We start from the raw sequence: 25,733 nt of genomic DNA on the forward strand, positions 1-25,733 counted from the left end.
CAAGTGGAGCAAGTGAGACAACACAGTCCAACTTTATTAATGGTCTGTTGTTCGGTGCAACCCGTGAGTCCGTGCTGGTGTTTATGAGTGCTCTGGGAGTGACAGGTTACATAGCGGCCATCTTGCTGGCCTCTCTGACGCCACTGAGGTAGGCTCCTGTCACAGTCTGAGGAAAGTGTCTGTTGGTTGCCTGATATAGGGGACAAAATCCATTAAAAGCAAATTTCAAGGACACAGAGCGCTAGTTTAAAAATACCCATATACACTCATGGCCCCTTCGTTAGCTACATCTTCATAATACTGTGTTGGACCTCCTTTTGGTCTTCAGAGAGGTGTCTTTGTGGCACTACGGTACTCATACAGACATAATCAGCAGCAATACTCAGATAGGCTATAGAATATAAATAATACTCAGGAGGTCCAGGAAACACCCGTACCTTCTTATACCAGCAGCTTGTACCTGTGATACAAAGCAGAATGGATCCATGCTTTCATGTTATCCATCGCAAATTCTGACCCTTCCATCTAAATGTCACAGCAGAAATCGAGACTTATCAGACCAGACGACACTTTTCCAACTTTCTGTTGTCTAGTTTTGGTGAGCCTATGAGAATTGTAGCTTCAGTTTCCTGTTCCTGTGTGGTCTTCTGCTGCTGTAGCCCATCTGCTTCAAGGTTTGGCATGTTTTGCATTCAGAGATGCTCTTCTGCTTAGCTTCGGTACAATGGGTGGTTATTTGAGTTACTGTTACCTTAGTATGAGCTCAAAGCAGTCTGGCCATTTTCCTCTGACCTCAATAAGGCATTTTTGCTCAGAGAATTGCATTCTCCATAAACCGTATACATGGTTGTGTGGGAAAATCTCAGCAGCTAAAATACTCAGACCATCCTGTCTGGCACCAACAACCATGCTACATTCAAATTCTCTAAAATCCCCCTTCTTCCCCATTCTGATGCTCAGTTCGAGCTTCAGCAGGTCATCTTGCCCATCTCTACATTCCAAAACGCACTGAGCTGCTTCCATGTGTTTTGCCGATTAGATATTTGCATTAATAAGCATTTGAATAGGTGTACCTAACAAAGTGGCCTTAAGTGTATAGGGACCATTTCCACAGCAGAAGACATTTTTATTTGTCAGAGCAGGAAAACAACAGGAGAGAAGGATGTGAGGCATGACTGTTGCTCCAGAATCATTCTTATTGAGCAGAGCAACTTACTGGAAGACTTGATTAAATTAAATCACTGTAATAAAATTTGATAGACCTGTTACAGGGGAAAGACATCAAAGCACTGACCAGATGAATTTAGATTCTCTAAGTGACAAATCATAAGCAAATTAATCCTTATCCACTCAGGTCTGTTTTAGTGTTAAACAGCTCTAGAACATCAAAAAACAAGGAGTTATCTTTGAATAGAAATCTTTGTTGGACATCATCTACAGAAGACTCAAATGTCATTTAATTTCCCCCCTCAACCTGCTGGATTGAAAAACAGATGCCAGAGATAGTGTGATTAAATATAGAATGTCTGTGGCTCACATAAGCTTTGCACTCTTGCCTTTGTAGAAGAGATTTAGGGAAACAAGCATTAACACAAAAGGCCGCTTAATGATGTAATGATCTACTATTGTTTTGCAGCTGAGTTTCCAGACCGTCACCCTCAAGGTGGATGATTTCTTGTCAATGTTCTGTCAGACTCTAAAACAAATATTTAAAATGATTCCTGTAAAAATAAGTGAAACATGAGGCGGCTCACTATTGTCTAGCTATTACAGGCCTTGTGCGACTCTACAATTTCTACAACAAAGATTAAGAATGCAAAGTTAGTGTGATCCATACAGCCACAGCAGGATCGTGTTAATGCAAAACACATTTATGTAAATTAGAAATGAAATAAATGCTTCAGTAGCACTTCATAAAACCTGACGTTTCTGGACTCATTTGGTAAAAATTAGAAAAATGTTACCTCGCCAGCAAAAAACACCTTTCCCTGCACGTCTTCAGCGAGAATGTCGTAGGCCTCTCCGCTGCCCCCTGTCTTCACAAAGCTGTAGGACATCTGGGACCAGATGTCTTTGCTCCAATGAGTGATGAAGAAATTCACTGGCTCAGGAACCTCCTAAATACATGCATATATAAATCTGAACTTAAATGAGAGCATTGGGGACTAAAACAAATATGAAAAAACAGGAATCCAAGGGAAAATAATACACCTCTAGTTAGGAGTTAAACAAAATTTCAGGTCAGCATTGTCCAAAAGATATTTTAATGGCTAGTAGGTAGAGGTGTTCTTTCCGCCCTTGTAGTAGTATATTTACAGAACGACATTTAAAAAAAATTCCTTTATCTTAAAAAAAATAAAAATAAAAAGTATTAAAGGTAAGTTTTTCAATTGTTTTGTGTAAATATCTAATACAATGACTGTATGAATATTGATTGATGGATGTTTGGAGTCCTTAATATTTTAATCTCTGACAGAGGATCTTACTTCAATGTGATATTTCCCCAGATATAACACATCGAATCCTAATTAACTTTCTTGGAAAGTTTCTGGTAATATCATATACCAAATTTCAGACGGAGTTCTCTCTCATTTCAAAAATATGATTTTTATTTTTTATTTTAAATACTCCTATTATTCTTTAAAACATAGTTTTTAATTTCCTGTGACTGCTGAAATAAACCTTCCAAACTCTTAAGTATAACTTCTGAGAGATTTTAGGAGAAGTAGGAGGATTACCTGCTCTTTGAAAAGTTCCTGCAGTACCCTCATGCACTCATCAACCACCTCTTTGTCCTCCATGTCCCGCACAGAAGAAACAGCGTCACCACTGATAATAGACATCAGCACAGCCTGCTTTCTCTACACAAACACACATTTAAACCATTAGATTCTGCATTGATCTCCTCCATCTTTTTCTACACTGTTTGTCAATTTAAATATAAATACAATTTTGCAGCCTAACACCAGCGGCTCTAACTTTTCTGGCCACGTGGATAAACTTCTTCTGCGTTTGGCTGTTTCTTTGATTGGTCGATCATCTGCCGCCTTCTTACCCTATTTCTAGCATCCTCTTGTATTGCACCTATGCTCTGCATGTCCTCCTTCACTGCATGCATGAACCATTTCTTTATTTCTTTATTCTTCGTCATTTTCTCCTGCCTGTCATCTCCATCTTTACCATCTTTGTCCATTACATTCACTCTCCTTCATCTGCACATGTCCAAGCCACCTTGGGTTTGCCTCTCTAACCTTGTCTCCAAACCGCTCAACACAAGAACAAAAACACACCTGTGGATCCAGGTCATAGAAGACACTGAACATGCCTCTCTTTTCAAGACCTGTTGGGATGTGACCGAAGTAGTCTGCTCCTTGGATTTTTTTGTCCCAGAATCTGTACGGGAACTGAAGCGAGATCTGCACACAGAATGAAGAGTAAACATGAGCAACTACCAGGAAGCAACTTCATCACCCTTCTTATTCTAATGCAGCACAGTAGGTTAGTTGAACTTTAATGACCTTTTCTATTATACCCGCTCCCAGACTGTGGATCGCCTTCAATTTCCTTTCAGGAAGTGGAGGGTTGAATTGAATCAGGTTCCTCTGAAGCAAAGTCAAAGGAACTGTAACAAGGACCTGAAAGATGACATTATGCTGTTAGAGTAACTGAAAGGTTAACTGAGATCATAAGATTCTGTATTTAGATAACAGAAACTGTACAGTATCACAGCAAAGATGTTTTTACCTTCTGTGCTGTCCACTGCGACCCATCAGAGGAGGTAACTTTGACCACATCACCTGAGTAATCAATGGCCTGAACCTACAATTTTTAAAGCAAACTTTTATCTAATAAGCATAAGACTTCAAGAATGACATGCAGGTGGATTCAAGGTAAAATATAGAGTTTAAAAAACTGGAAACAGACCGGACACTTTGTGTGGATGTCGAGGCCCTCGGCCAGTTTGTAGAGTAAAACAGAGTAGCCCTTGGTAAGCAAAGTGTGGTCTCCTGAGAATTGGGCAAAAAATTCATTGTGGTCCCAGGATCTTGCCGATACCTACAAAAAACAAAGCCAGAAAAATACTAATTCACTTTCAGCCCCAGTGCTATAATCTAATACAATTTACATAAATTTTCACAAATACAAAAGACAATATGTTTGACTAGAGTCACCTAAAAATTTCTTTCTTAAGGGACCAGAAACACTGAAAGACTTTCCACTAAAAACAAAAAACAAACTTCACACTTCAAACAGACTAATTCTTATTAGTCATCTCAGAGCGTGAATAATTTCCGATGTGGGAAGTTACAGTTTCCATCATAATAAACCCATAGCCTGACCTTTCTGTTAAACTCGTAAAAAAAATCATTTGAATTATATTGATTTAATAAAAAATAATAAATCTCAAAGCTCTTTTTAAGTTTAGTTTCCAGACCTGGTCTAATGTGCTTCCACAGGCAAACTCCAGGTTGCTGAGGTGAAACTGAAGCACCTTCTCCTCCAGCTCACTGAATTGCATCCCAGACTCCTGGAGAAAGTTCTTCTTAACTTCTTGGACTTTTTCTGTAGCGAGAAAATGCCACAGACAAATATTTCCCAGACCCGTTTCTGTATAGTAGCTTTGCTGAGAACCACAGTCTTCCAAAATATATAAGATGAACTTAAGAGTTTAGATCGGAAACATGAAGCCAATATGAAAGTTAGTCATGCACTGTATTGGCCAGCAGGGGGCGACTCATTTAGTTAAAAAAAGGACTTGCACAGAAGACGTCTTAAGGAAAATTACCCTACTATTCGGTTAATCTGTGACCTCAGCAAACACTTCTCTGATGATTTTATTATCTTATTTGCTGGTTTCTAGGCTTATTTAATACAATATTCATTTAATAAATTATGGTTCCTATTAAAATTAGCTGACAAAAAAAAGCAGGACATGTTTTAGGGCGAGCAGCTGGAACTCACTCACAAGGGTCATAGTGGCTATGGCCATCTTTTATAAACAGGCCACTAATTTTAGAACTACTTCTTTATAAAAAAAGCCATGACATCAGAGTTCAAAGTCCTGACCACAGCGTAATTACTGGCTGATAAGTGCAAACACTGCTATAACTGTTATAGTGAAAAAAAACACAAAATCATTTTAAGAAATATTTTCTAAGATCAAATGTGATGAGATAAGACTAGCTTTGTGAGAATTTTCTTCTCTCATTGGGAATTCTCATCAAAAAGAATTAGCACAACGAGCTTCAGTGAAACACACGATGACAGCACCTCCCAGTGGTGTGTCCTGGTTCTGCGACTTGTCCTTCCTCCATTCTGACACCACATCCAGGATGGCATTAAAGTGGAAGTCCATGCGCTTGTCGATGGCAGGGTCAGTGACCTGCCCTCCCTCCTGAAAGAGGTCACATCGCTCTCCGAGCTTGTGCATCTTGATGCCCAACTGCAGGAGAGAAGTCACAAAAGGGCATTTTATAGTAGTGTGTGTTATTTATCAAATTTAATATGTATTCAAAAAAAAAAAAAAAAAAAAAAAATACAGACAGTGAAACAGTGGTTCCAAAACTAGAGAACACAGCGGGGCTAAATAAAAACGATGCATGTCTATGTACTGTGAGCATGGACAAGTCTGTAAAAAGGACTTCCAGGTAAACTTAAATATATACAACATAACAAACAAAACTATGATCAGCATATCTCAACCCTAGCTTCACCATGGCAGGTAAAGAAGACTGAACACAGGTGGCACAGTCTCAAAATATTAACTTCTAAGACTATGAACTTTGAGAGTTCCCAAAGTGTCCTGTAACCTGTCCTTTCAATAATGCAACACTGAAGTTGCATTTCTGCATTCATTACAAAAAGGAACAGGGTCTTGAAAATATTTTGGCATTAGAACTGAAACTTTGGCAAAGCTCTGACTTAAGATTTATCAGAAATAGGTAAAGTTCAGCACATTCATTCTTACCTGTTCACACATCAGGGCAATGGGGTTGTTTACACAGCCATTAACAATTTGAGCTCCTCGACCCACAGTGACACCCAGAGAGGCATCATCCCACACCCGACCACCTATTCTGTCTCTCGCCTCGAGCACCACCACCTGTAAGCCCAAACAAACGAAGAGTGTATGTAAAACTCATCAGGGTGAAATACACTCACAGAACAATTCATTAGGTACACCTGTTCAACTGCTTACTGATGCAAATATCTAACCAGCCAATCACATGGTAAAACCCAATGCAATTAAGCATGTAGACATGGTCAAGACGACCTGCTGAAGTTTAAACCAAGGATCAGAATGGATAAGAAAGGTGATTTAAGGGACTTTGAATGTGGCATGGCTGTTGGTGCCAGATGGGCTGCTCTGTGTTTTTCAGCCTACTGGGATTTTCCCCACACAACCATCGGGCCCGAAAATGAAAATATGCAGTGAGCAGCATTTCTCTGAGCAGAGGACATTTTCTTGGCACACTACGCCAAGTGTGTATAATACCCTCAGCTAGTACGAACTGAGCATTTGTAAACAGTAAAACACCCCGTATATCCTTCCCCATACGTTGTGAATACAAACAATAGTAGTAAACACAGTTTTAGATAGCTCTATATAACTTGTTTATCGCTTTGACGTTCAGATCAATTGACTGACATTGAAGGAAAGGTCAAAGGTCAGATGTGACATGATATTTTAAATCTTTATATGGTACTTTCTATATGTTGACAATACACACTACACTTACAAAAATCATACTTTAAGTTACAAGGCTTTGGTGAAAGTAGGTTGAATTTTAATGGGTTGCTAACATAACTCCACTCTACACCCTTATAAAGAATTCATTAAAAACTTTTAGAGCTATCGTGTTTACAGAGTGAATGATGTGCACAGAAATACTACCAAAAACACAACCTTCTTGGCAGACAGCAGAGAAATGAATTGTTTGTATGGTCCTCATACAAACAGGAAACTTCCTAAGCAAAATTAACTATTTGATCACAATCAGGGAAGAGATGCAACGAGACTCCAGGCGAGATGAGGATCTTTACCTGAGTGCCAAAGTTTTGCAGCTGGCGTGCAGCAGCCAGTCCTGAAGCCCCGGCACCGATGATGATAACATTTTTCTGCATAAAATCATAAAATGTACAAGGTGCTAAAAGGCATAAGAAAATAAATAGTAACAAAAACAGTAAAAACTTCACATGACAGTACAGATGTGTAATAATCTTGTATAGATGAGGATGCTCACAGAGCAGTATGTTTCTGGGAGCAGAGGCTGTTTTGCTGCCAGCACACCGGTGTTGATGAGACCCTTCCTGGTCATGAAATGGAGCACTCGGTCCAACTCCTGCACGCAACGCACACGCACCAACCCTCGAACAATGATGTGCTGGGCACATTTCTCTGAAGTCAGCACCTCCTTCAAAGAAAAACAGGAAGAAAATGTAATTGTTTTATTTGTTTGTTGTTCTTTTGGAGACTTCTGTTCCTTTTTTGTAGGAAAAGGTGAAAAGAACGCACATGCGCGGGCATTATATATAGCCTAGTTTAAACATATTAAACTGGTTGAGTTTTATTATTTGTACAAAGACAAATTCTATGACATCTCTGAATTTAAACAAAATATTTTTCTACACCAAAATATTTAAAAAAAAAAAAAAAAAAAAAAAAAAAAAAAAAAAAAAAAAATGTGATTCTGAGTGATCTTTTTCACCCTAATTTGAGATTTTAATGACCCCAGTGGTCACTTTTGGCTTTGTTGTACCTTACAGTTCTTGTGCCAGGAGGCCAGGATAAGGTTGCGCAGAGCCAGATACATGGTGGGATCACGGGAAAACTCTGGAAACTCATAAAGCTCATCTAGCTCCATCATATCAGGCCGCACACACAGAGCCTTTCCGCACTCATTTGGCTGGTAAAAGGGCTGGAAGTATGGACACAAGCCTGGAACTGAGGGAAATAATAATGATTGGGATCTCCAATGGGGACACAAAAAAGTAATTATGTGCACAACATACCATGGTGAATAGTAGCTGCTTAAATATGGCATTTCTTCTGAACTCAGACTTACTTTGAGGCTGAGCAGCTCTGCAGTGATCCGCCCTCAGCTCGCCCAGAGACATGTTGCTAGAAGAACCTGATGGACTCATCCCCACACAGTCGGGGTAGTACGCAGTGAGGAAAGGGCTGGCTGGGCTGTCTTTAAACAATGGTGGCAAAATGAGCATTGAATGCCACCAGCTGTCCGTCACCTCTGCCACTCTCTTTAGGAATAAAACAGCTCAGGATTAAACAAATGCAGTAACTTGTGAGGTTTACACACTGTCCTCAAAAAGATTCTAGCAAACATAACTAGCTTACCAAGTCCTCTGGTTGGGAGCACTGATCGGGCTCCTCGCTCTGTAGGCAAATAAGCAAGATTTTTATCAGAAAAATAGATTTTTACTGATAGATACTACTACAAGGGCGGAAAGAACACCATGTCATGATGGCGATGGGTGATTATATCTGTCCCTCTTTACCTTAATGTTGTTGAACTTCATCCCACAGCGGTATGTTGCTGCTAAGGAGGCAGTGAGCTGGATCTCCTTGGTCAACTGGCGCCACTTCCTGCAGTCAGGTTTGGTGCATTGAACCTGGGGGAAACACATCAAAATGAACTTGACAGCATTTATGACACGTAGCTACATGTGTGAACAGTTAATACATGTATCTAGAACCAGAAAAGCTTCTTATACATACCCAGTATGGCAGCTGCTGATCTGCCATGAAAGCTTTAAGACTGGGCTCACTTTTCCCATTACTAGTCCACACTTTCTTCCACGAAGCAAAGGTCTCATAGCCGTCTTTGTGACTGAAGTGAAGGAGCAGAAAAAGAAAGTTATTCTAATTATTTTGACAAGTAACGCACAGCTTCACAGTTTGGTAGTGCAGAAACACTATAAATAGGTCTGAGGAACATGTGACAAGATTATTTCAAAAGAAATGTCACTGAACCCACGGCTGTTTCAGGTTTGCGTGTATACAGCGATACATACTTATAATTAAATGACTCAAAGCAACAGCACTGATATGGGGAAAGAAAAAAAAACTCAGATTAAATGTTATGGACTGGTTTCTTCCCTTCTTTAGAAAGAACATTCAAGGGAAAAAAAAATAGAAAAATATCAATCCATCCAATTATCTTTTCAGCAGCAGTTTCATTGACGTCCAGATCTCCCTCAACTAGGCCACCTCTTCTAGTTCTTCTGAGGGGACACCAAGGAATTCCCAAGCCAGCCATAGGACATAATTTCTCCAGCATGTCCTAAATTTTTCCTGGGGTCTCCTCCCAGTCCGATAAGCGTGAAACAGATCCTAGATGGGCCAATCAGATGCTGAACCACATCATGTGGCTCCTTTCAATGTGGAGGGGTTCCTGCTCTAGTCTTGACTTGCTCCTGAATGATTAAACTGCTCACCCCGTCTCTAAGGGAGAGCCCAGATACTCTTCAGAAGACACTCATTTCCGTTGCTTGTATCCATATCGGTTTCTTCTCTTTGCTCTCAGCAATTAGAGAGAGTAGGAATGTAGATCCACTGGTACATTAAGATGTTTATTTTTTCGCTCAGCACTGCAACCAACCACTACAACATCTGTAACACTGTACATGATGCATTAATCTGACTGTCAAGTGTTAATTCTGAGCTTTTTAATCCACGTGTCAGTCAGAACAGTTGTTTGTTGAGGGTTCTGCAGTTTCTTTTCTTTTACACCTTTTAAATATGCTTCTTTTTGCAGGGAGCACTTTGCTGTTATGAATGTTGTCTGTATGTTACTGTAATTTTGTGCCTTCCTGGTATGTTCACATTTATTATTAAATAGATTGCTGCAAACGAGAGAGGGAAGCGTGCCACTAAATTTCTGAGATGATGGAAACCATAAAATATCCATCTTCTCAACTTAATGTAGCAGAAATCACTGTAAACAAAATAAAGAGGCGTTTTAAGCAGTGCTACAGAGACACTGTGTTCATATCTTCAGCCTGCATTTGTCTCACCTTCTGTAGTAGTGATCAAAACACTCATTGCAAAAATGCTCCCCACATGACAGATGATACCACCGCGACGTGTACCCATTTTTAGCACATCTGAAAAGAGACGAGAAGTGCCGTTTGATAACTATAAAAAGTGATATAAGTAACTATCTGATTTACCTGACATCTGATGTTACCTTTCAGATGCGCTTGCAAAACAAACAGGATACATGGCAGAACACCCGGCCTTCTCACATTTTCTGTACTTCTTCTCAGACTGGTCATCTTCTTCCTCTGTGTCTGTGGCTTTTCTTTTGCTCTGTATCCAAAGAGAAAAATGAAATATCATGAGACTCACATTCATTCCCATTTCCAATTCACAATCACAATTTAACGTAACATACACCCCAAGACAACCACATGCATGAAAGCTCAAAACCTGAGATTTTGGCAAGGATAGCACATCTGTCATAGCAAGCGTTACGAGAATCCAGAGACAAAAACATCTGTCTCCAATCCAAAGTCCACCTGCTGTGCTCCGTTGTCTTTTGAGTGTAAGTAGTGTCTTCTTACGGCAGAACCGTAAGAAGAATCATAGCATAAGTTGAGATGCTACAGGAAGATCTCATGCCCTAAACCTGTGACAGGTATAAAAAGGTCTGCATAATCTCTTTGCAACTTGAGATGGTATAGAGAGTGTCTCCGGTTTTTCAGGCCTTGTGAAAATCATACTGTAAGGAACAGTTACGTGAATGCAGGGACAAAACAGACAGATTAAGATTATGGGAGGATAAGGTCTGTGAACAGGTAGGCATGAACCCGACAGAGACCCAGAGAGTGGTGGCCCAACAACCACCAAATCCTCATAACTTCATGAGGTGTGTTGGTGGTATGTTGACTAAGACTTGGAATGCCTATATCACTGCCAGTCAACTGGCTTTAAAAAGTGCTTTGTTGATGAATTGCTTAAACACTGACCCTGACAACTAACCTCCTAGTATAATCATAAAAGCAAAATTAAAATGTAACTGCACACCTGGAAACAATAAAAACCAAACTGAAACCTTTGTGTGACTCTACTTTGCATGAATGCGAACTGAAACTTAACCGAGATGAAGATAAATAGTCACTATATTAACTCACTGTGTGCCTTACCTGACCAGGTGGAGGGTTGTTGGTGCGCTTCACCCGGACGTTGACCTGCCTTCCTGAGGAGCGCAGTGTCTGTCCGTCCCCTGGTGACTCCCCGGAGCTCCTCTTCTTGGCTCTCCGTGCACCAGAAGCATTCCCGGAATAGTCTTAACACCAATGACAACAATATATCAGTGACTGTGGAGTGCAGCTCGGGCCCCTATTAACGCCGACAAAAATATTTATGACATATAACACGTGTGCAAAAACATAGAATTTACTCAGGTTACAAATAGCTGAAAAAAGCGACCGAAACACGAGGCCAATTGGTATGTAAACATAGCAAAGACACGCACATTAGCCAGCTCTTTAAATCCGCCCGACAACGTCAGCTGTCACTTTAGCACCTAGCAAGCAGCAGCGGCGCCTCTTTAGTACTGACCTGCGTCCGACAGCATGGCTGCCCGCGAGGTTTCTTTTAAGCCCTCGACGTCCAAGTGAAATTCCGAGACGCCTTTTTGCTTTTAATCGTTGTTTTTGTCTCTCTTTTATTGTTGTGGGGACGAAAATCAATGCGCTGTCGTTTCCAGAATACCACTTCCGGTTTTAAAGAGGAAATGGGCGTGTCGCTCTGATTTTTGAACTCTGTCGCTCTCCGTACTGCCAGGGTAACCATAGCAACGGCAGTACGCTGTCAGACTGGCAACATAAACGGAGAGAAGAAGAGGAGAGGTGATTGTTAAAAAGCTACGTAAGTTCAGGCTGAGCATCGTTTAATGTTAGCACGTTTGTTCGAAAACAAAAACAGCAGGTATTAAAAAAAAGAGGATGTTTAAATGTTTAAAATTTTAGCCTTTAAAAACTGAAGCCAGAAAGCAGTTCTGAATTTACAAATGGATTCGGGAAAAGTTGTGCACAGAAGAAAGCCGGGGATCCCTGTAATCGGTTTGAGAGCATCCCAGAAGAGCCACCGCCATCAGGAGGTGAGCAGTTTGGAAATATCTCCACTGGGAAAGTAAATGGCATTGTTAGAGTGTGATAACGCCTGATTTAAAGGTATTTAAAGCATCAACAGCTTAACATCAGTGTTGCTGTTAAATGGTTTCTGACTTTTCTGAGCATTTCAGAAATTGCAAATTATATCCCAGCCGAGCCTGACAGACAGCCTAAACTATAACCTAAATTCCTCTCCAGGTTAATGCTAAAAGTCTCGATCTCAGTAGGGTGATTCGTCTTCTTGAAGATCCTTTGACAGTAAGTTAAAAACCTGAATGCCAGTCCACTTTTTTCTGCTATTGTATTACACATATAGTGCATTTAATCTACCTGTTTTTACTAAAGACTAACTTGAAGGAAAGACACCTTTTTGTTCTGAAGAAACTACTGAAGAAAAGCCAAATTGGCTTTGTATCCTTTCATTTTTTTTTCTCATATTGTAGACTGTCTTTCTAAGAAATCCCTCTCGGGCGTCACACACAGCAGCAGATTGTCAAATTTTCCTCATTATGGTCCCCTGCTGCAGTGATGGAAATAGATCTGCTCTCATACCACGTGAACACAAAACCAAACATTGGTCCCAAGGCTCTAATTTATCACAGCATCACTCTTTCTGTCAGCATTTTCTGTGTTCAGAAATAGGCTCAGTTATCACAATGACCCATCACCTCCCCTAGCTTGTCGGGATTTAGCTCTGCATGAGTGAACAATCTGCAAAAAACTTCTTTAACTGTCTGAAGCTTTTAAAAGAGCTGACAGCCATCGCAAAAATACTCAACATCTGCGCAGAGAAGGTGACAGATCACCCCGAATATGTGCCCATTCTGTGTGAAGCTCTTATAATTTGTAGGTAAGAAACTCTTTCAAGCAAACAGCTCATATTTTATCTCACAAGATGATCTGATCGTCAGAGTGCTGCTCTCTTTCGTCTCAGGCTTCCCTTTCTGAAGGAGAAGACATCTGACGAGCTGCACTACGCTCAGGACGTCACAGAGTTTCTCTCTCAGATGGGTAATAAAGGGCTTTCAGATTGGTCAGTCACTGCTGCTTTAAATATATTTATATACAGGTGCAAATTATGTTTGTTTTTTGTTTTTTTAAAGACAGAAAGTCACATTATTTGATCGTAGAGTGTTAAAAATTCAAAACAGCAACAGAACTGTGAAACATTTCATAATTCCAGCCTCTAATTTTGAAACATTTTTATTATTTTAATTGGTTTTTAATGGTCTTGTTTGCGATACATGATCACATTTTTACAAACCTAATGATCAAAAGATTTCAGCTGTGGCATGTTAACCTTACATGCTGCATGATATTCAAAACAAGCTAGCTCCCTCTAAAGATGTGACTTTTTAAAAACAACTCAGAAATATAGATTATTCAATTTTAAGAAATGTTTAATCATTTGAACTTTTTGTTAATTTAAAAAGAGTAAACTTCCATTAATTTAAATGGTTAGACTTGAAACTTGCACAGTTGCGGATTAAGTTAGTCCAGTTTAATATTCTTCAGATGAGAATGACGACATGGAGCTCTTCTGAGTTGTGTTTCTCTTGGCAGGGTGTCTGATGAGAGTGTCTGATGCTGAAGTGAGGCAGCTCATATTTGAATGCGTGAAATCATTCTACAGCTCTGTGGCTCCCAAACAGATGCTCAATGGTACGGATGGTACCACGCGAAAGCCTCGGACTTTCCCTTCTAACAACCGATTTTCTAGACTTTCACTAAGTGAGGCTCTGTCATGGCATCTGTGGTGGCATGCTTGTGCTTTTCTTTGTCCTCTGTGTTTCTTCTCTTCTCTTTTCTTTTCATTTGTTTTCTTCATGTTTTCTTTATTAGAATTGGTTAGATTTCATATAGATATGTACATGAGCTTACAGCCGTACCCAGTGTCCTACGAGGCTGTTCAGGATTTAGAGATAAAGTTTTTGAACACATGATAGCACAAGTTTAATAGATCATAAAATCTGTCAAATATGAGGCTGAAATAAGGATTGGTAACTTATTTTTCTAATAATTTAAAAGGGTGTTTTGGGTAGACTTTCAAGAGTCATATCACCAATGTGAAGTAGGTGGCTGGTCAGTATAATGGCTCATTTTTACTTATATATTTTGTTGTTAGTTTAGTCCTTATTAAAGTAATTGACCATCATTTGTTCCAGAAACTCATGTTTAGTGAGCCTCTAATTTTTATTTTCATCTGAATCTGATTTTTTTTAATGTGTTCTTTATTTCTGACTGTGGCATGACTTTTTTTTAAATGTTGATTCCTCTTTAGTTATCAGTGTAATTGTCTTGTTCCTTAAAGTGGACATAATGTGTTTTTCCTTAATTTCTGTTTTATGCACGCTTTTAGAATTTTTAATGATTATTTTTAACATTTCAAAAGTTTTGGGTAATGATGCCATTGTATGAAAAATTAATCCATGTTTGACAAAAGCCTTTTTTTTTCATCTCCTGGCTCTGTAAAGGCTGATAACTCTAATATGTTCATCTAAGTTGCACAACTCTGCATGTAAGCATAGAAGCACCACCTTCTTCTGTTTGTGAGGGTCAGCCAATCAGGATGAGGTTGGGGTAAGAGGAAAAGGGCTAAAATGACTTGTTTTAAACAGAAGCTGATGTGAGGGATTGCGCTATGGCTGAGTACAAGATAAATAATTTTGAACTGTGAGTCATACTAAACTACTGCAGTACAGTCCAAACATGGAGCTGGAAATCACCTCAATAAGTCCACTTTAAATGGCTTATAATGATCTCTTAGCTTGTTTCTTCCCTGATGTTGAACCTGGGATTTAAACATTTATAGTTGTGTTTAATAATGTTTCTGCTCTGTTTCCTCAGGCCTCCAGCCGACCTCTCCAGGCTACAGGCTGCAGCTGCTGGAGCGCAGTGAGCTGGCTCAGACACTTCTCCTCTCCATGGCCACTCTCGAAAACCAGCCCACCATCAAACTGCAACTCCTTCACATCCTTCAGATCCTCTCCAGCTGCTCTGGTCAGTCATTTATTTCACTGCAGAGCCAGTGAGGGAGGGGAGGAACAGATGACCTCCTTCACTGGAGAAAGTAGCCAGCTCTCAAGATCATAAATCAGATATTCGGACAATGATGATTTTAAGTGTCCTTACTTCAGTGTCAGCAGGTCACTGGGTTATTTACTGGGTTACACACATCTATGTTTCACTTTACAACCACAGATATGAACTGTTCTTCAATACTCCATGCTCGAGGAGCAGAGACTGTATGTCTCCACATGAACGACTACGACCCGACCGGCCAGGTCCTGTTCCGCTCTTCCGAAATCCTCTGGAACCTGCTGGAGAGGGGCAACAAGGAGGTGGTCACTGCTCAGCTCGGCACCCTGGAGTGTGTCCTGTACGCGTGTCCTCCTCATTTAAGATGCTTTTAAATGTGCACGATGTGCCTGATGGATGTAGGATCTTCTAAATGAGGCAGCACAAGGGAAATTTCCTTGGAGTTTACTTCACAAAAATTTCAAGATTTTAAGTACAACGTTTTTCTAATCTATTAAATGCCTCGAACAATCAACACATCCTTTAAAAGACTAGGGAAGAAATACAGAACTACAAAGAAATAAACATAACAAATACATCATTCTTTTCTTATGTGTAATGATTTTACATTTCTTACATGTGTAAGTGAAATGCCTGCAGCTCTGATTTTAGCCAAACCATCATTTTAAATGGAAAAGTTTCATTATTTGTAATTCGTCTGATTTCTGTTGGTTGTGTGTTCCTTATGTGTGCTGTCATTCATCCTTTGATATCTGACTTTTAGCTTTATTTGTTCCTCAGGTCTCTGAAAGAAGCATTTTTTCACCTGCTGAACACCGGCTCCGGACATTCAGACCTCCAACTCAGAAACGATCTGCTCGTGATCACAACTCTCATTGCAGAAAGTCCAGGCTCACAGCTTATTGTGAGTACAGGACAGTTTAATAAATAGTAATTTGTTACTTTTTTCACCCACCGGGTGTTTTTATGAATTTTTTTAATAATTTGAGGTGTATCTAATTTTCAGGAGAGTTCATTTGCCAAACAGCTTGTGGTTTTCAGCACATTTCCAGAGCGTGAGGGCACTCTATCCTTTAAATGTTACACACATTTTTACAAATGACTTCATTATTCATGAATACAGTAGCATCTTTTTAAAAAAAGCAGTTTTATTTTCATATGTTTTAGTGAAAAGTCACAACCCTTTGATCCGCAACCTCAAGCTCAGCTATAGTAACGAAGATTTGAAAATGAAGAAGTTGCTGTTGAATCTGCTGGTTGTTATGTCGAGGGACTTGGCTGCCCTGCAGGTCAGTCACACGCTCACCCAGTCATTGTTTAAGTTTGGATAACCTGTGTGATGACTCAGAGTTTTCTTCTCTCAGCTTTATAAAGAAGAACGTGTTATGCTGGCTCTGCTGGCACTCATGAAGCCGCCTGTCGCCTCCTCGTCTGAGCGTCAGTCGGGGTCGCGTCACTGGTCCGCTGCGCAGAAGGAGGAGCTCCAGCTGCAGGCGCTGGCCACCCTCGCCACCATCGGGCCGCTCATGTTGGAGGAGTACATTTCCTGTGAGGGGAACACCTGTCTGCTGCTCCTGCTGGACTGGTGTGTTGGGCCAGGTCAGGAAACACAAGAAAAAACAAGGCCAAGCAGAATCTGTACTGTATCTAAAAGGTTAAAGGTCAAGGGCATTACAGTGTCCTATCAGAGTGTATTTGAGCCAAACACTAAGTCACTTATACACTCACTTTTTGTCATTACCATGATTTGCTGCGCAACAGACATTTAATCAGCTTTCATCTCTTACACTTTATCATACTCTTCAGCTTCTTTTGTCTCTTAAAGGTTATTTTTTTATGCAGCTGATAGTTTAACTAGTTTCACAGCTTACAAAATAGCTCATAATCAAACCCCCAAATATAAACAAAAATAGCTCTTAAATAATACACATTTCAACTCCTCTCAGCACTTCAGCTGACACTTTAACTTATGCCTTATAATCTCTGTCACTTTCTTTGTCAGAGATGTGAAAGCAGGACCCAAACACGTGACTTCCTGTGTAGAGTTCAGTGTGTTTATTTACAGTGAAGCAAGAAAAAGGTGCAAATAATCCTCTCCATGCTTCCCATGCTCGTTCCCTGCTGCCATGCTGTGGCTTCTCACTGTGTCTTTGGTGAGTTAATCTTCTCCCAATGGTGCCAACAGCGCTACACTTCTTCTACTCATTTCCGCAACCCTCTGGAAACAACAACAGGCTCTTGTTAGTACATGCAACGATCAGAGACCCAAGACACTGTCACAAACTAGCTGGGACCTGATGGAGTTTCTCACAACATTCCCACATCAACTGAAGTTCAGCTCCTCTGTTAAGTAATCCTCCAGACGAGGCTGATCAGCAACAGGTGCGCGTAATTATCCCTCAGGTGTGGCTGGCTCCCCTGCGGGAGAAACTCTCTGGGCCTGACGTCTCAGGAAACCCCGGACACCACCACACACGCACATCAAGTCGTACATAAGGAAACGAGGGAACAGGAGAGGACAACAACAAACATACGACAGCAAGGCATGTTAAACAGACACACGGGCAGGGCGACCAGCCCAAGATAAACCCAGAAATATAAACAAGTCCACCAGAAACACATGAACCCTGGGTCTGGGGACCCAGGGTTCATGTGTTTCTTAGCTTATGGATAAACTTCACACAGTCATTAATTTATTATTTATTAAGTTTAAATTAGAGGCAGATCTTTTCAGTTAGAGGGACAAAAGGTGTGAGGGGGCACCTGGTCTTTATTTTTTAACAGTGGATTTATTTAAGTCTAATTTATCAACACGTTTGAGGAATTAATTATCTAGCTATCTAATTCTGGCTTTAAGCAGAAGGCATTTCATTGGCCCAATCCTGGCTTCTCTTCATTGACTCCCTGTAATTTTAAAAATAGATTTTTGAGGTTTAACAGATCACTATTAAAGCACGTCTGGCTCTTATGTGTGTCCCTTTTAGCTGTGCCAATGTCAAGGCTTACTGTAAATCAAACGATGACCAGACTGTTTGCTATCAGTGCCTCTCAGACTTTGTAACAACCCACCTGAGGAGATCAGACTCACAAAATCAGAAACATCTTTAAAAAGCTTCTTTAAACACATTTTTATAGACTCAGTAATTCCATTACATGAGATATGTTTGCATTTTGTGTTTTGGATTTCTTATTATTAGTTTTTGGTTGTTAAGTTTTAAATTGTTCCTGGTTTGAGTGACTTTAGTGTTTGGCTTTCGGTGTAGATATAAGCCTTTCAGTATTCTGCTTTTTCCTGTCTGTCAGAGCACTTTGTAAACCTTTTCAATTTGCTATTTAAAATCAATTTTCTTATTATTAATTATAAAGATTTCTATGGACGAATGCTCATCCGTCTCTAAAGAGTTTGGTCTACAGTGTAGACCAATCCACCGTCAGACAGACTGTACTAATCAAGGAAACTGAAGGCGACTGAAGCCATGTAACACAGACTCATAAGTGGGATAACATGACAGAAAATATAGGACTCTCACATGCGTTTGGCCTTTAATGAAGTATGTAATCCATGTAATACACACCTCATTAAATAAAGTACAATGTAATATTTTCATTTGAATTTTAAATCAGGTTTTCTTTATCTGTATTTAGCACATGGGTAAAACACTAATTATATTCTAGATAATATCTATGCAGAAATGTATGAAATCTTAAAGGGTTCACAAACTTTTTCACAAACTGACCAATCGGTCTACAGTCAGTAACTATATTCTCTCCTTTATTTCAGATTCTTACTTTGGCCAGGGTCACAGCTTCCACGCCACCGGAGGCAGAGGCGGTAAGAAGGCACAGACGCGGCACTGTATCAGAGTGCTGAGATCGGTGACTTCTCTGGGCGAAGAGTCTGTAAACCAGGACCTCTGTGATCAGGGAATCATCAACCAGCTTCTGGGTGACTGGACTTGACACATGACACATGCTCAATATCAACATTTACTGTTGATGAATTCAGTAAAGTCAAAGCTGTGGTGTTTCCTCAGGGATTCTCATGCAGATAGACGCGGGTCCTGATGAAGATGATGTCGTCACTCTGGAGATAAAGTCGGATATTCAGGTGATCCTTTCAACGCTGTGTGAGACCGACATGCACAGAAAGGTAAAGCTCATATTGCTAACTTAAAAAAAGCGCTCAGAACTGGCTAGTTTGATATCCGGTGAGTCTGTGTTTGTTTGCTGCCTGTTCTGTTTCATAGGAACTGTTCGGCTCAGAGGGAGTTGAGATGGCGGTTCATTTTCTGAAAAAAGGCTCTGACAAGTTTTACAGCGGCCTCGGACACAACAAGCTCGTGCTCTCCACAGTGGACTGTGTGTGGTCAGTGAACTGCAGCACACTTTAATACATTAACTGCTGTATTTATTCATATTTGTACAGTCATTTACATTTGCCAGATCCAGGCTTGGGTAATATGAGAAACCGAAAGTGTAACTCTGTTAGCCAGATGTATGATGATGTCTTTGTTAGGCATAATTTAATTGTATAATATAGTTTCTGTATTGGAGCAGATGAAAAACTCACTTGGATTTAATGGCATAAGTGCCTTAGCGGACAAATGGGACTTTTCTATTCTAATGCTCAGTTTACATAATATGAATGCAGTTCAGCTCAGAGGCATTTAACCTCTTAAATCTGGGGCCTTTTGCTGATATTTATTTTATTTTCAACAATATTTTCAGTTTTTCAGAAGGTTTATGCAGTAAACTAGCCATAATGAACATTAATCAGTACTGCTCACAGTGAGCTTGGGAGTGGCTGCAATCACAGCACTGTAAGAAGGTGACAGATGTACTCTTAGACCTCCTCTTCAGGTCAGCTATGGTTGTTCCCCTTCCTTGACTCCTCGCTCTAACCAGCATTGCTGCCTGCCCAGGATGTGCACTTCCTCATCATTGAAAGATTGGCCACTGGCCTGCAGGTTCAATAGACTGCAGAGTCCCACCCCAAGGAAGCAGGTCTTCTGTGTGTTTAGCAAGAGGTTGTTTGGTTTCCCTGATGCATAATAAACAGCAGTCCTCCTGGTACTTAATGACATACACTATATTATTCTGTTTACTCCGAGGTACCCGGGATCCTTGGAGTGGACCATTTTTTGGCGTAGTATACTTTGGAAAGTGACAGAGATGCTGTGTTTTTCAAAAAGCCTGTCTCAACTGTTCACATAAGGCAGGGGTGTCTAGCTCCAGGCCTCAGGGGCCGGTGTCCTGCAGGTTTTAGATATCACTCTGGGTTAACACACCTGAATCAAATGATTATTTCATTACCAGGCCTCTGGAGAATGTTGAGACATGTTGAGGAGGTAATTTAGCCATTTAAATCAGCTGTGTTGGATCAAACACATCTAAAACCTGCAGGACACCGGCCCTAGAGGCCTAGAGTTGGACACCCCTGACATGAGGGATCACCAACAGTGATTAACCCTCTGGAGCCTGGAGGATTTTGGGGGGGGACTGTGCTCTGAGGAGATGGTGCTGTAGCGTCCTAATAATACCCAATTTGTGCTCCAGAGGCTGGTGAGAGTTAAACCTTAAATCCTGGACTGTAAGCATTGGTTTATGGTACACATGAACTTTCAAAAGTCTCCCTATTACTAATGGTAATTTGTGCTTTGCCTGTCCTATTTCATGTCCTCCCTGGTGAACTCGATGTGTTTGTCCACAGAACGTGAGTGAATTGTGGTCCATATGAATAGAATCAACTTTCTGGGAAGCATTATTTACTACTTTCTACAATATTACCTACATTTAATCATAGTTTTATCCATAGGCTATAGTGTAGTAACAGATATGACCATCAGCATGAAGACGGTCAGTGAATTTTAACCTAATCTGGAGAAATATTTGATGTCTACCACATTATAAATAAAAGTACAGAATCTCGAGATCTGTTATAATGACCTCGAGTTCAGGTCATCATAACAGATTTTTCAGTTCTGTTATGGACCTGCGAGCAGCTCAACAAGCACATTTTTTTGTTGCAATTACAAGCCAAATATCAGGGGTCTATTTTTTTGTCTCCTACAGCTGAGAAAGTTTCTGTCCGTGCGCCTTTTCTCCCATCAGGTCGTGTATCGTAGGCTGCTACACCACAGAAGATTACTTTCTGGTTAAAGAGGGGGTGTTTCTTCTCCTCAACTTACTCAGTGTGAGTAAAAGTTTCCTGAAGTTACTGTCGAGGCTTTAAAAGTTTCCTTTTTTTCTACCTGTATTTTGTGACTAAAAATAGGCTTTCAGCTGCTCTGTGTTAAAGCTAGTTCATGTCAGGCAGCGTTCACAGGTAATATAAACGTCCTTTTCTCCTGCAGACAAGCCCCCGGTGTGTGCACGGTGTCGTCCTCGCCACCCTGCTAGAGTTATGTGACAACCCGAACACGCTGCCGTACATTCTGACCTGGCGGGACGGCAACGGACAGACGGCTCCCAGACTCCTGCTGCAGCTGTGGAGAGAGGAAGAGGAGGAGCTAGGAGTTCATCGAAATCAACATGGAGGCATCGCAGGTCAGTCTAGTTGAGTGCGAGGACTAAATGATGAGGCTTTGCGGAGATGAAGAATAGTTTGTGGCTGACACATTTATTCAGTGAGACTTAAAAAGCCAGCCATTTACCATCAGAGAACAGATTTCACCTTTTTCTTTCAATTAGATATTAAATAGAAATAAAGAACTTTATGTTTTTTAGATTTCTGCTGCACTAACAGGTAAATGTTTCTACTAAACTGCTGATGCAATTTAAAAAAAAAAAAAAGTATCCTGTTAGTCTGTAATGTTGTTTTGGGGTCTTTTACGGGCACCTCTGCTTTGTCCTCCACTGTTTGTGTTGGACTTCGACATACACGCCATTATTTCTTTTCCTAACCTGGATTTTATAAATATCTGATTTTTATCTGACATTTTTATGCAACGATAACGTTCTGTACCACTGAGCCAACCAGATGCAGGGAATGGTTAAATATAACTGGAAACATAATGTAAATGAAAATACATTTTTTTTGTGTGTGTTTTTGCATAGCTGATGGATTCAATTTTCATCTCTCCATCTCAGACAGAAAGTTTTAGAAGTTTTACATTTTGCCAGCAGGTAAAAATCAGATTTTAGGCCCTTTTTGTCTCTGTAATCTCATATATTTCTTTATTTCTTTTATCTTGAAGATCCTCAGAGGCCCATCCTCAGTCTTTTCCAGCTGGATGAACCTCTGCTTTCATTTCCTGCTAACGTACCGAGTGCTGCAGTATTGGAGATGTCAGAGAACCTGCGATCGAAGATTTACTCCATCTTCTGCAAAATTGGTAACCAAACAAATTAATCAGTTTCATACTAAATGTAAACTATTTATTAAGAATATTTTGTAATTAGATTATTTGATTATCCCAATTTCTTTGTAGCTCCTCCTATAGACCAGTTTTACATATTTATTTATTTAGTATTTATTTTTATTAACAAAAAATGCTATTATGTAAAACAAAACGCTATTTTTACATGTTGCTTTTTGTAGCCTTTCAAATCATATTCAGTCTCAATTTGGCTTTTTTTAAAATAAAGTTTATCTCTTATTGATTGACGATCTTTTGAAGTTTTGAAATATCAGAGTAATAAAACGATACCATGATATTCTGGTCAAAGCATTCGCTAATATTGTTATATTAAAAAGCAATCAGAAGGAGTATTTGTGACTTTTTCCTTTCAGGGTTTCAGGATCTTCCTGGATTGTTGGCTAAAGATTATGTGACTCTGACCATCATCAGGAGATATCTAGACTTTAAGGTAAAAGTGAAGAAAAAACACTGTTGCTGCTTCATATAATAGTTGCTCAGACTTACAATCTGTTCAAAGTTTGTTCAAATCTGAAATTAATATAAAGCTTTAGCTGTGAGTAGAGTAGAGATGTTCAAAGTGAAAGTACAAAATTCCTCATTATACAAAATACTGAGACGGATTTGAGAGTCTGTCAGGAAAACAATCTATAAATAACCGATAGTCAAAGGGAGGAAAGACAGACTTAAAGAAGTGTCGAGCTCTCTTAAAGGTTTCAGATGCAGAGGACATAAACTGAGATAAAACATCAACATGTTTATCTCCCATGGTGCTGCAGGTTGGTGAGGTGTGGGATGAGATTAGCCGGGAACTGAGTCTGGAAGGCGTGAGGCCGATCAGCCCCGACCAGGAGGCTCTGAGCACCATCTGCAAGATTGCGGAGGACACGGCGAGGAGGATCGTGGAGGAACAAAACAGCATCCTGGAGCACCATCAGAAGGAGGACATCAGCGAGGAGAAGCTCACATACACAGAGGTACGGAGTAAAGGAGTGGAAATGGTTTACCTGAAAGTCAGCTTAAAATGTTTTTCTTTAACAAAAAACCCCAAAAAAGACATAAATGATATTACACAGGTTGTTTTTTTTCTCCCTGAGCTACTGTAAAAATAATCAGATTTATTTTCACATGCATAATCAAACAAATTCAGTCTTTTTTTTTTTTTTGTATCTGTCTAGTAAAATGTTTTTAAATATATGTTTGACTAGAAGCACATTTCCTCTGGGACAGTTTGTTTTAGTAAAATGAGTTCTGACTTTTTTCTGTCTTTATCATAGATGAAGTCTCGCTGGAAGCAAAAGGAGTTCATGGCAAAGTCATGGGACGATTACGTTTCTAGGACTTCAAACTATGAAGCCCTGAAGGTTTAAAGATTTTTAACCATAAATTCCATCCTAATAATAATAATATCTGGATTCTCAGTATAAGTAGTAAGTTTATATTTTTGTTATGCACTTTGTATACAGGAAGTAAAAGCACAGAGGGAGAAGTACGCCGAATCATCCAGACCTAAACCAAAGCACGAGGATGCTGCTATCCGCCCTGCTGAGGTCTTTACACTTAACTTTTCATGACTTTTACCAGCCACCCGCTTTATTGCTTCATTGCACCCCGATTAAAATAATTAAATCTCATATCCTATTTTCACAAAATGGAGCAAAGAAAAAAGTCTGTTTAGGGTATGGCTCATTTTCTGGTTCTGAGAATGAGCATTTTTAGTGTTTGTAATGAATTTCAGCTTAATATGGCGTTTTTGGCTCAGAAAGCATCACTGAAATTAGTTTTAATAGTAGATAAATCCTGACATTCATGGGCAAAGTAACATAAATATGCTACAGAAGATGAATGAAAAAATATAAGATGAGATTAGACTTAGTTTATTACTGCCAAACTTGGGAAACTCCTTTGTTACATTAGTTAAACTAAAGTTAAATGGAGCAAACTAACAAATAGCCTTTCTAATAACTTCAGTAGATCTTAACTCTGCACTAATAATGCACAAAGTACAAAATGATCATGAAGTCAGAGGAAAAGGTACGCTTAAATATGCAGGGGGTTAGAACAAATGGTGGTGAGGGATTAGTGTAGTTATTATGTAAACCTTTAATATTTTAAGGTGATAACCAAATATAAATCTGAAGTTTTAGTGAAATGTGATGCCCTTTAGAATATGCTCTGTAAAGAGTTGTTATATACAAAAGAGTTTCTTTGTCTTTAATTCAGTTCTTTTCCTTTTATTTGTGAACAATGATCAAAATTTAAAAAATTGAGGAGCAACTTGCTGTTGTCTTGACGTTCTGTTTTGGTGTGTTTCAGCATTTCATCGGACACGTCGTTGGAGTGGAGAGCACGGACGCTCAGGGTCCGGCAGGAGTGAAGGTGACGCTGGTCAGAACTCCAGTCAGAGCCCCAAGTCAGGACAAAGGAGAACCAGCAACACCAAACCCAGACTACTTCAGCACGGCTTCTTCTGCAGACTGACGTTACCAAAGTCACTCTTAATACAAGGCATTCACATTCTTCATGTAACAGCATTTATTGTGCTGTACGCTCATAAAATTAAACTGCACTAATGTAAAGACTGCATTAATGTGTTTTACAGGAATTGTCAAGATACATGAGTAGAGCAGAGGGGTCATCAAGTTCATTACAACTTAAAGTGAACTTTAATAGTTTAAAGCGGTCCAAAAAAACAAAGTCCAATTGGCAAGAAGATACACTACAAACAAAAAGGGGGGGGCAGTGAAGGAGTGACTCAGTGCAAACAACCCACACTCAATCATTATACCCAAAAATGCAGACTTTAAGTAAGTTAATTATGCAAGTTTTTTGTAATTTTGTTACAAAAGTGAAATGTTAAACATTAAATTTAATGGTTAAATGAAATTTACTTAATTGGTGTGCATTCAGTTTATACCAAGCATGCTTACCTTATTGATTAATAATTTGAATAATTTGCGTGTTACTCACAGTTATTGCTTCATATTTATGAGGACAAGCACCATTGTTTTGAGTGCGAGGTGTATTTATAGACAGAGTGACGATTAGGGATTAGACACATGTGAAGACTCATACCGGACGGGGGGCAAAACTCCAGAGCAAAACACAAGGAAGAGAAAACAACCTAAAGGTGTGGAAGTTTTTCTTTTTCTCTGGCAGAAACAAGCTTCCATAAAAAAGACATGTACTAAACACAGA

At 39.7% G+C, this 25,733-nt stretch overlaps 2 protein-coding genes across 5 annotated transcripts; one reads left to right on the forward strand and one right to left on the reverse strand.

Annotated features, from left to right (window-relative positions):
- Position 1: 1 nt before the first annotated feature.
- On the reverse strand, positions 2 to 11,747 carry LOC116315190 (lysine-specific histone demethylase 1B). Its single transcript, XM_031733399.2, has 21 exons — positions 11,585 to 11,747; positions 11,167 to 11,309; positions 10,209 to 10,330; positions 10,036 to 10,125; positions 8,738 to 8,849; positions 8,518 to 8,631; positions 8,357 to 8,395; positions 8,067 to 8,259; positions 7,761 to 7,945; positions 7,245 to 7,415; positions 7,045 to 7,119; positions 5,969 to 6,103; positions 5,272 to 5,443; positions 4,436 to 4,563; positions 3,925 to 4,056; positions 3,745 to 3,819; positions 3,519 to 3,635; positions 3,291 to 3,416; positions 2,739 to 2,861; positions 1,965 to 2,117; positions 2 to 190 (listed from the first exon to the last, which is right to left on the reverse strand). Exons 1-21 carry the CDS (start codon positions 11,598 to 11,600, stop codon positions 107 to 109), a joined length of 2,505 nt encoding a protein of 834 aa, XP_031589259.1. The 5' UTR covers positions 11,601 to 11,747; the 3' UTR covers positions 2 to 106.
- An 82-nt stretch (positions 11,748 to 11,829) lies between these two features.
- LOC116315054 (cilia- and flagella-associated protein 69) lies at positions 11,830 to 25,114 on the forward strand. Of its 4 annotated transcripts, XM_031733210.2 has the most exons (23): positions 11,830 to 12,125; positions 12,337 to 12,396; positions 12,484 to 12,549; positions 12,879 to 12,988; positions 13,073 to 13,149; positions 13,702 to 13,800; positions 14,986 to 15,138; positions 15,340 to 15,517; positions 15,958 to 16,081; positions 16,184 to 16,232; positions 16,345 to 16,466; positions 16,542 to 16,776; positions 18,959 to 19,123; positions 19,212 to 19,327; positions 19,425 to 19,543; positions 21,289 to 21,370; positions 21,531 to 21,723; positions 22,374 to 22,511; positions 22,910 to 22,986; positions 23,315 to 23,512; positions 23,813 to 23,899; positions 24,002 to 24,085; positions 24,852 to 25,114. In XM_031733210.2, exons 1-23 carry the CDS (start codon positions 12,036 to 12,038, stop codon positions 25,014 to 25,016), a joined length of 2,787 nt encoding a protein of 928 aa, XP_031589070.1. In that variant the 5' UTR covers positions 11,830 to 12,035; the 3' UTR covers positions 25,017 to 25,114. The 4 variants fall into 4 exon arrangements, with proteins under 4 accessions (XP_031589070.1, XP_039461713.1, XP_039461714.1 ...); XM_039605777.1 differs by lacking the exons at positions 11,830 to 12,125; positions 12,337 to 12,396 and having other exon boundaries at positions 12,489 to 12,549; positions 12,889 to 12,988; XM_039605779.1 differs by lacking the exons at positions 12,337 to 12,396; positions 12,484 to 12,549; positions 12,879 to 12,988 and having other exon boundaries at positions 12,077 to 12,125.
- The last annotated feature ends 619 nt before the right edge of the window (positions 25,115 to 25,733 follow it).

The sequence above is a fragment of the Oreochromis aureus genome, linkage group 22, assembly GCF_013358895.1.
Source record: "Oreochromis aureus strain Israel breed Guangdong linkage group 22, ZZ_aureus, whole genome shotgun sequence".
Taxonomy (NCBI): Eukaryota; Metazoa; Chordata; class Actinopteri; order Cichliformes; family Cichlidae; genus Oreochromis; species Oreochromis aureus.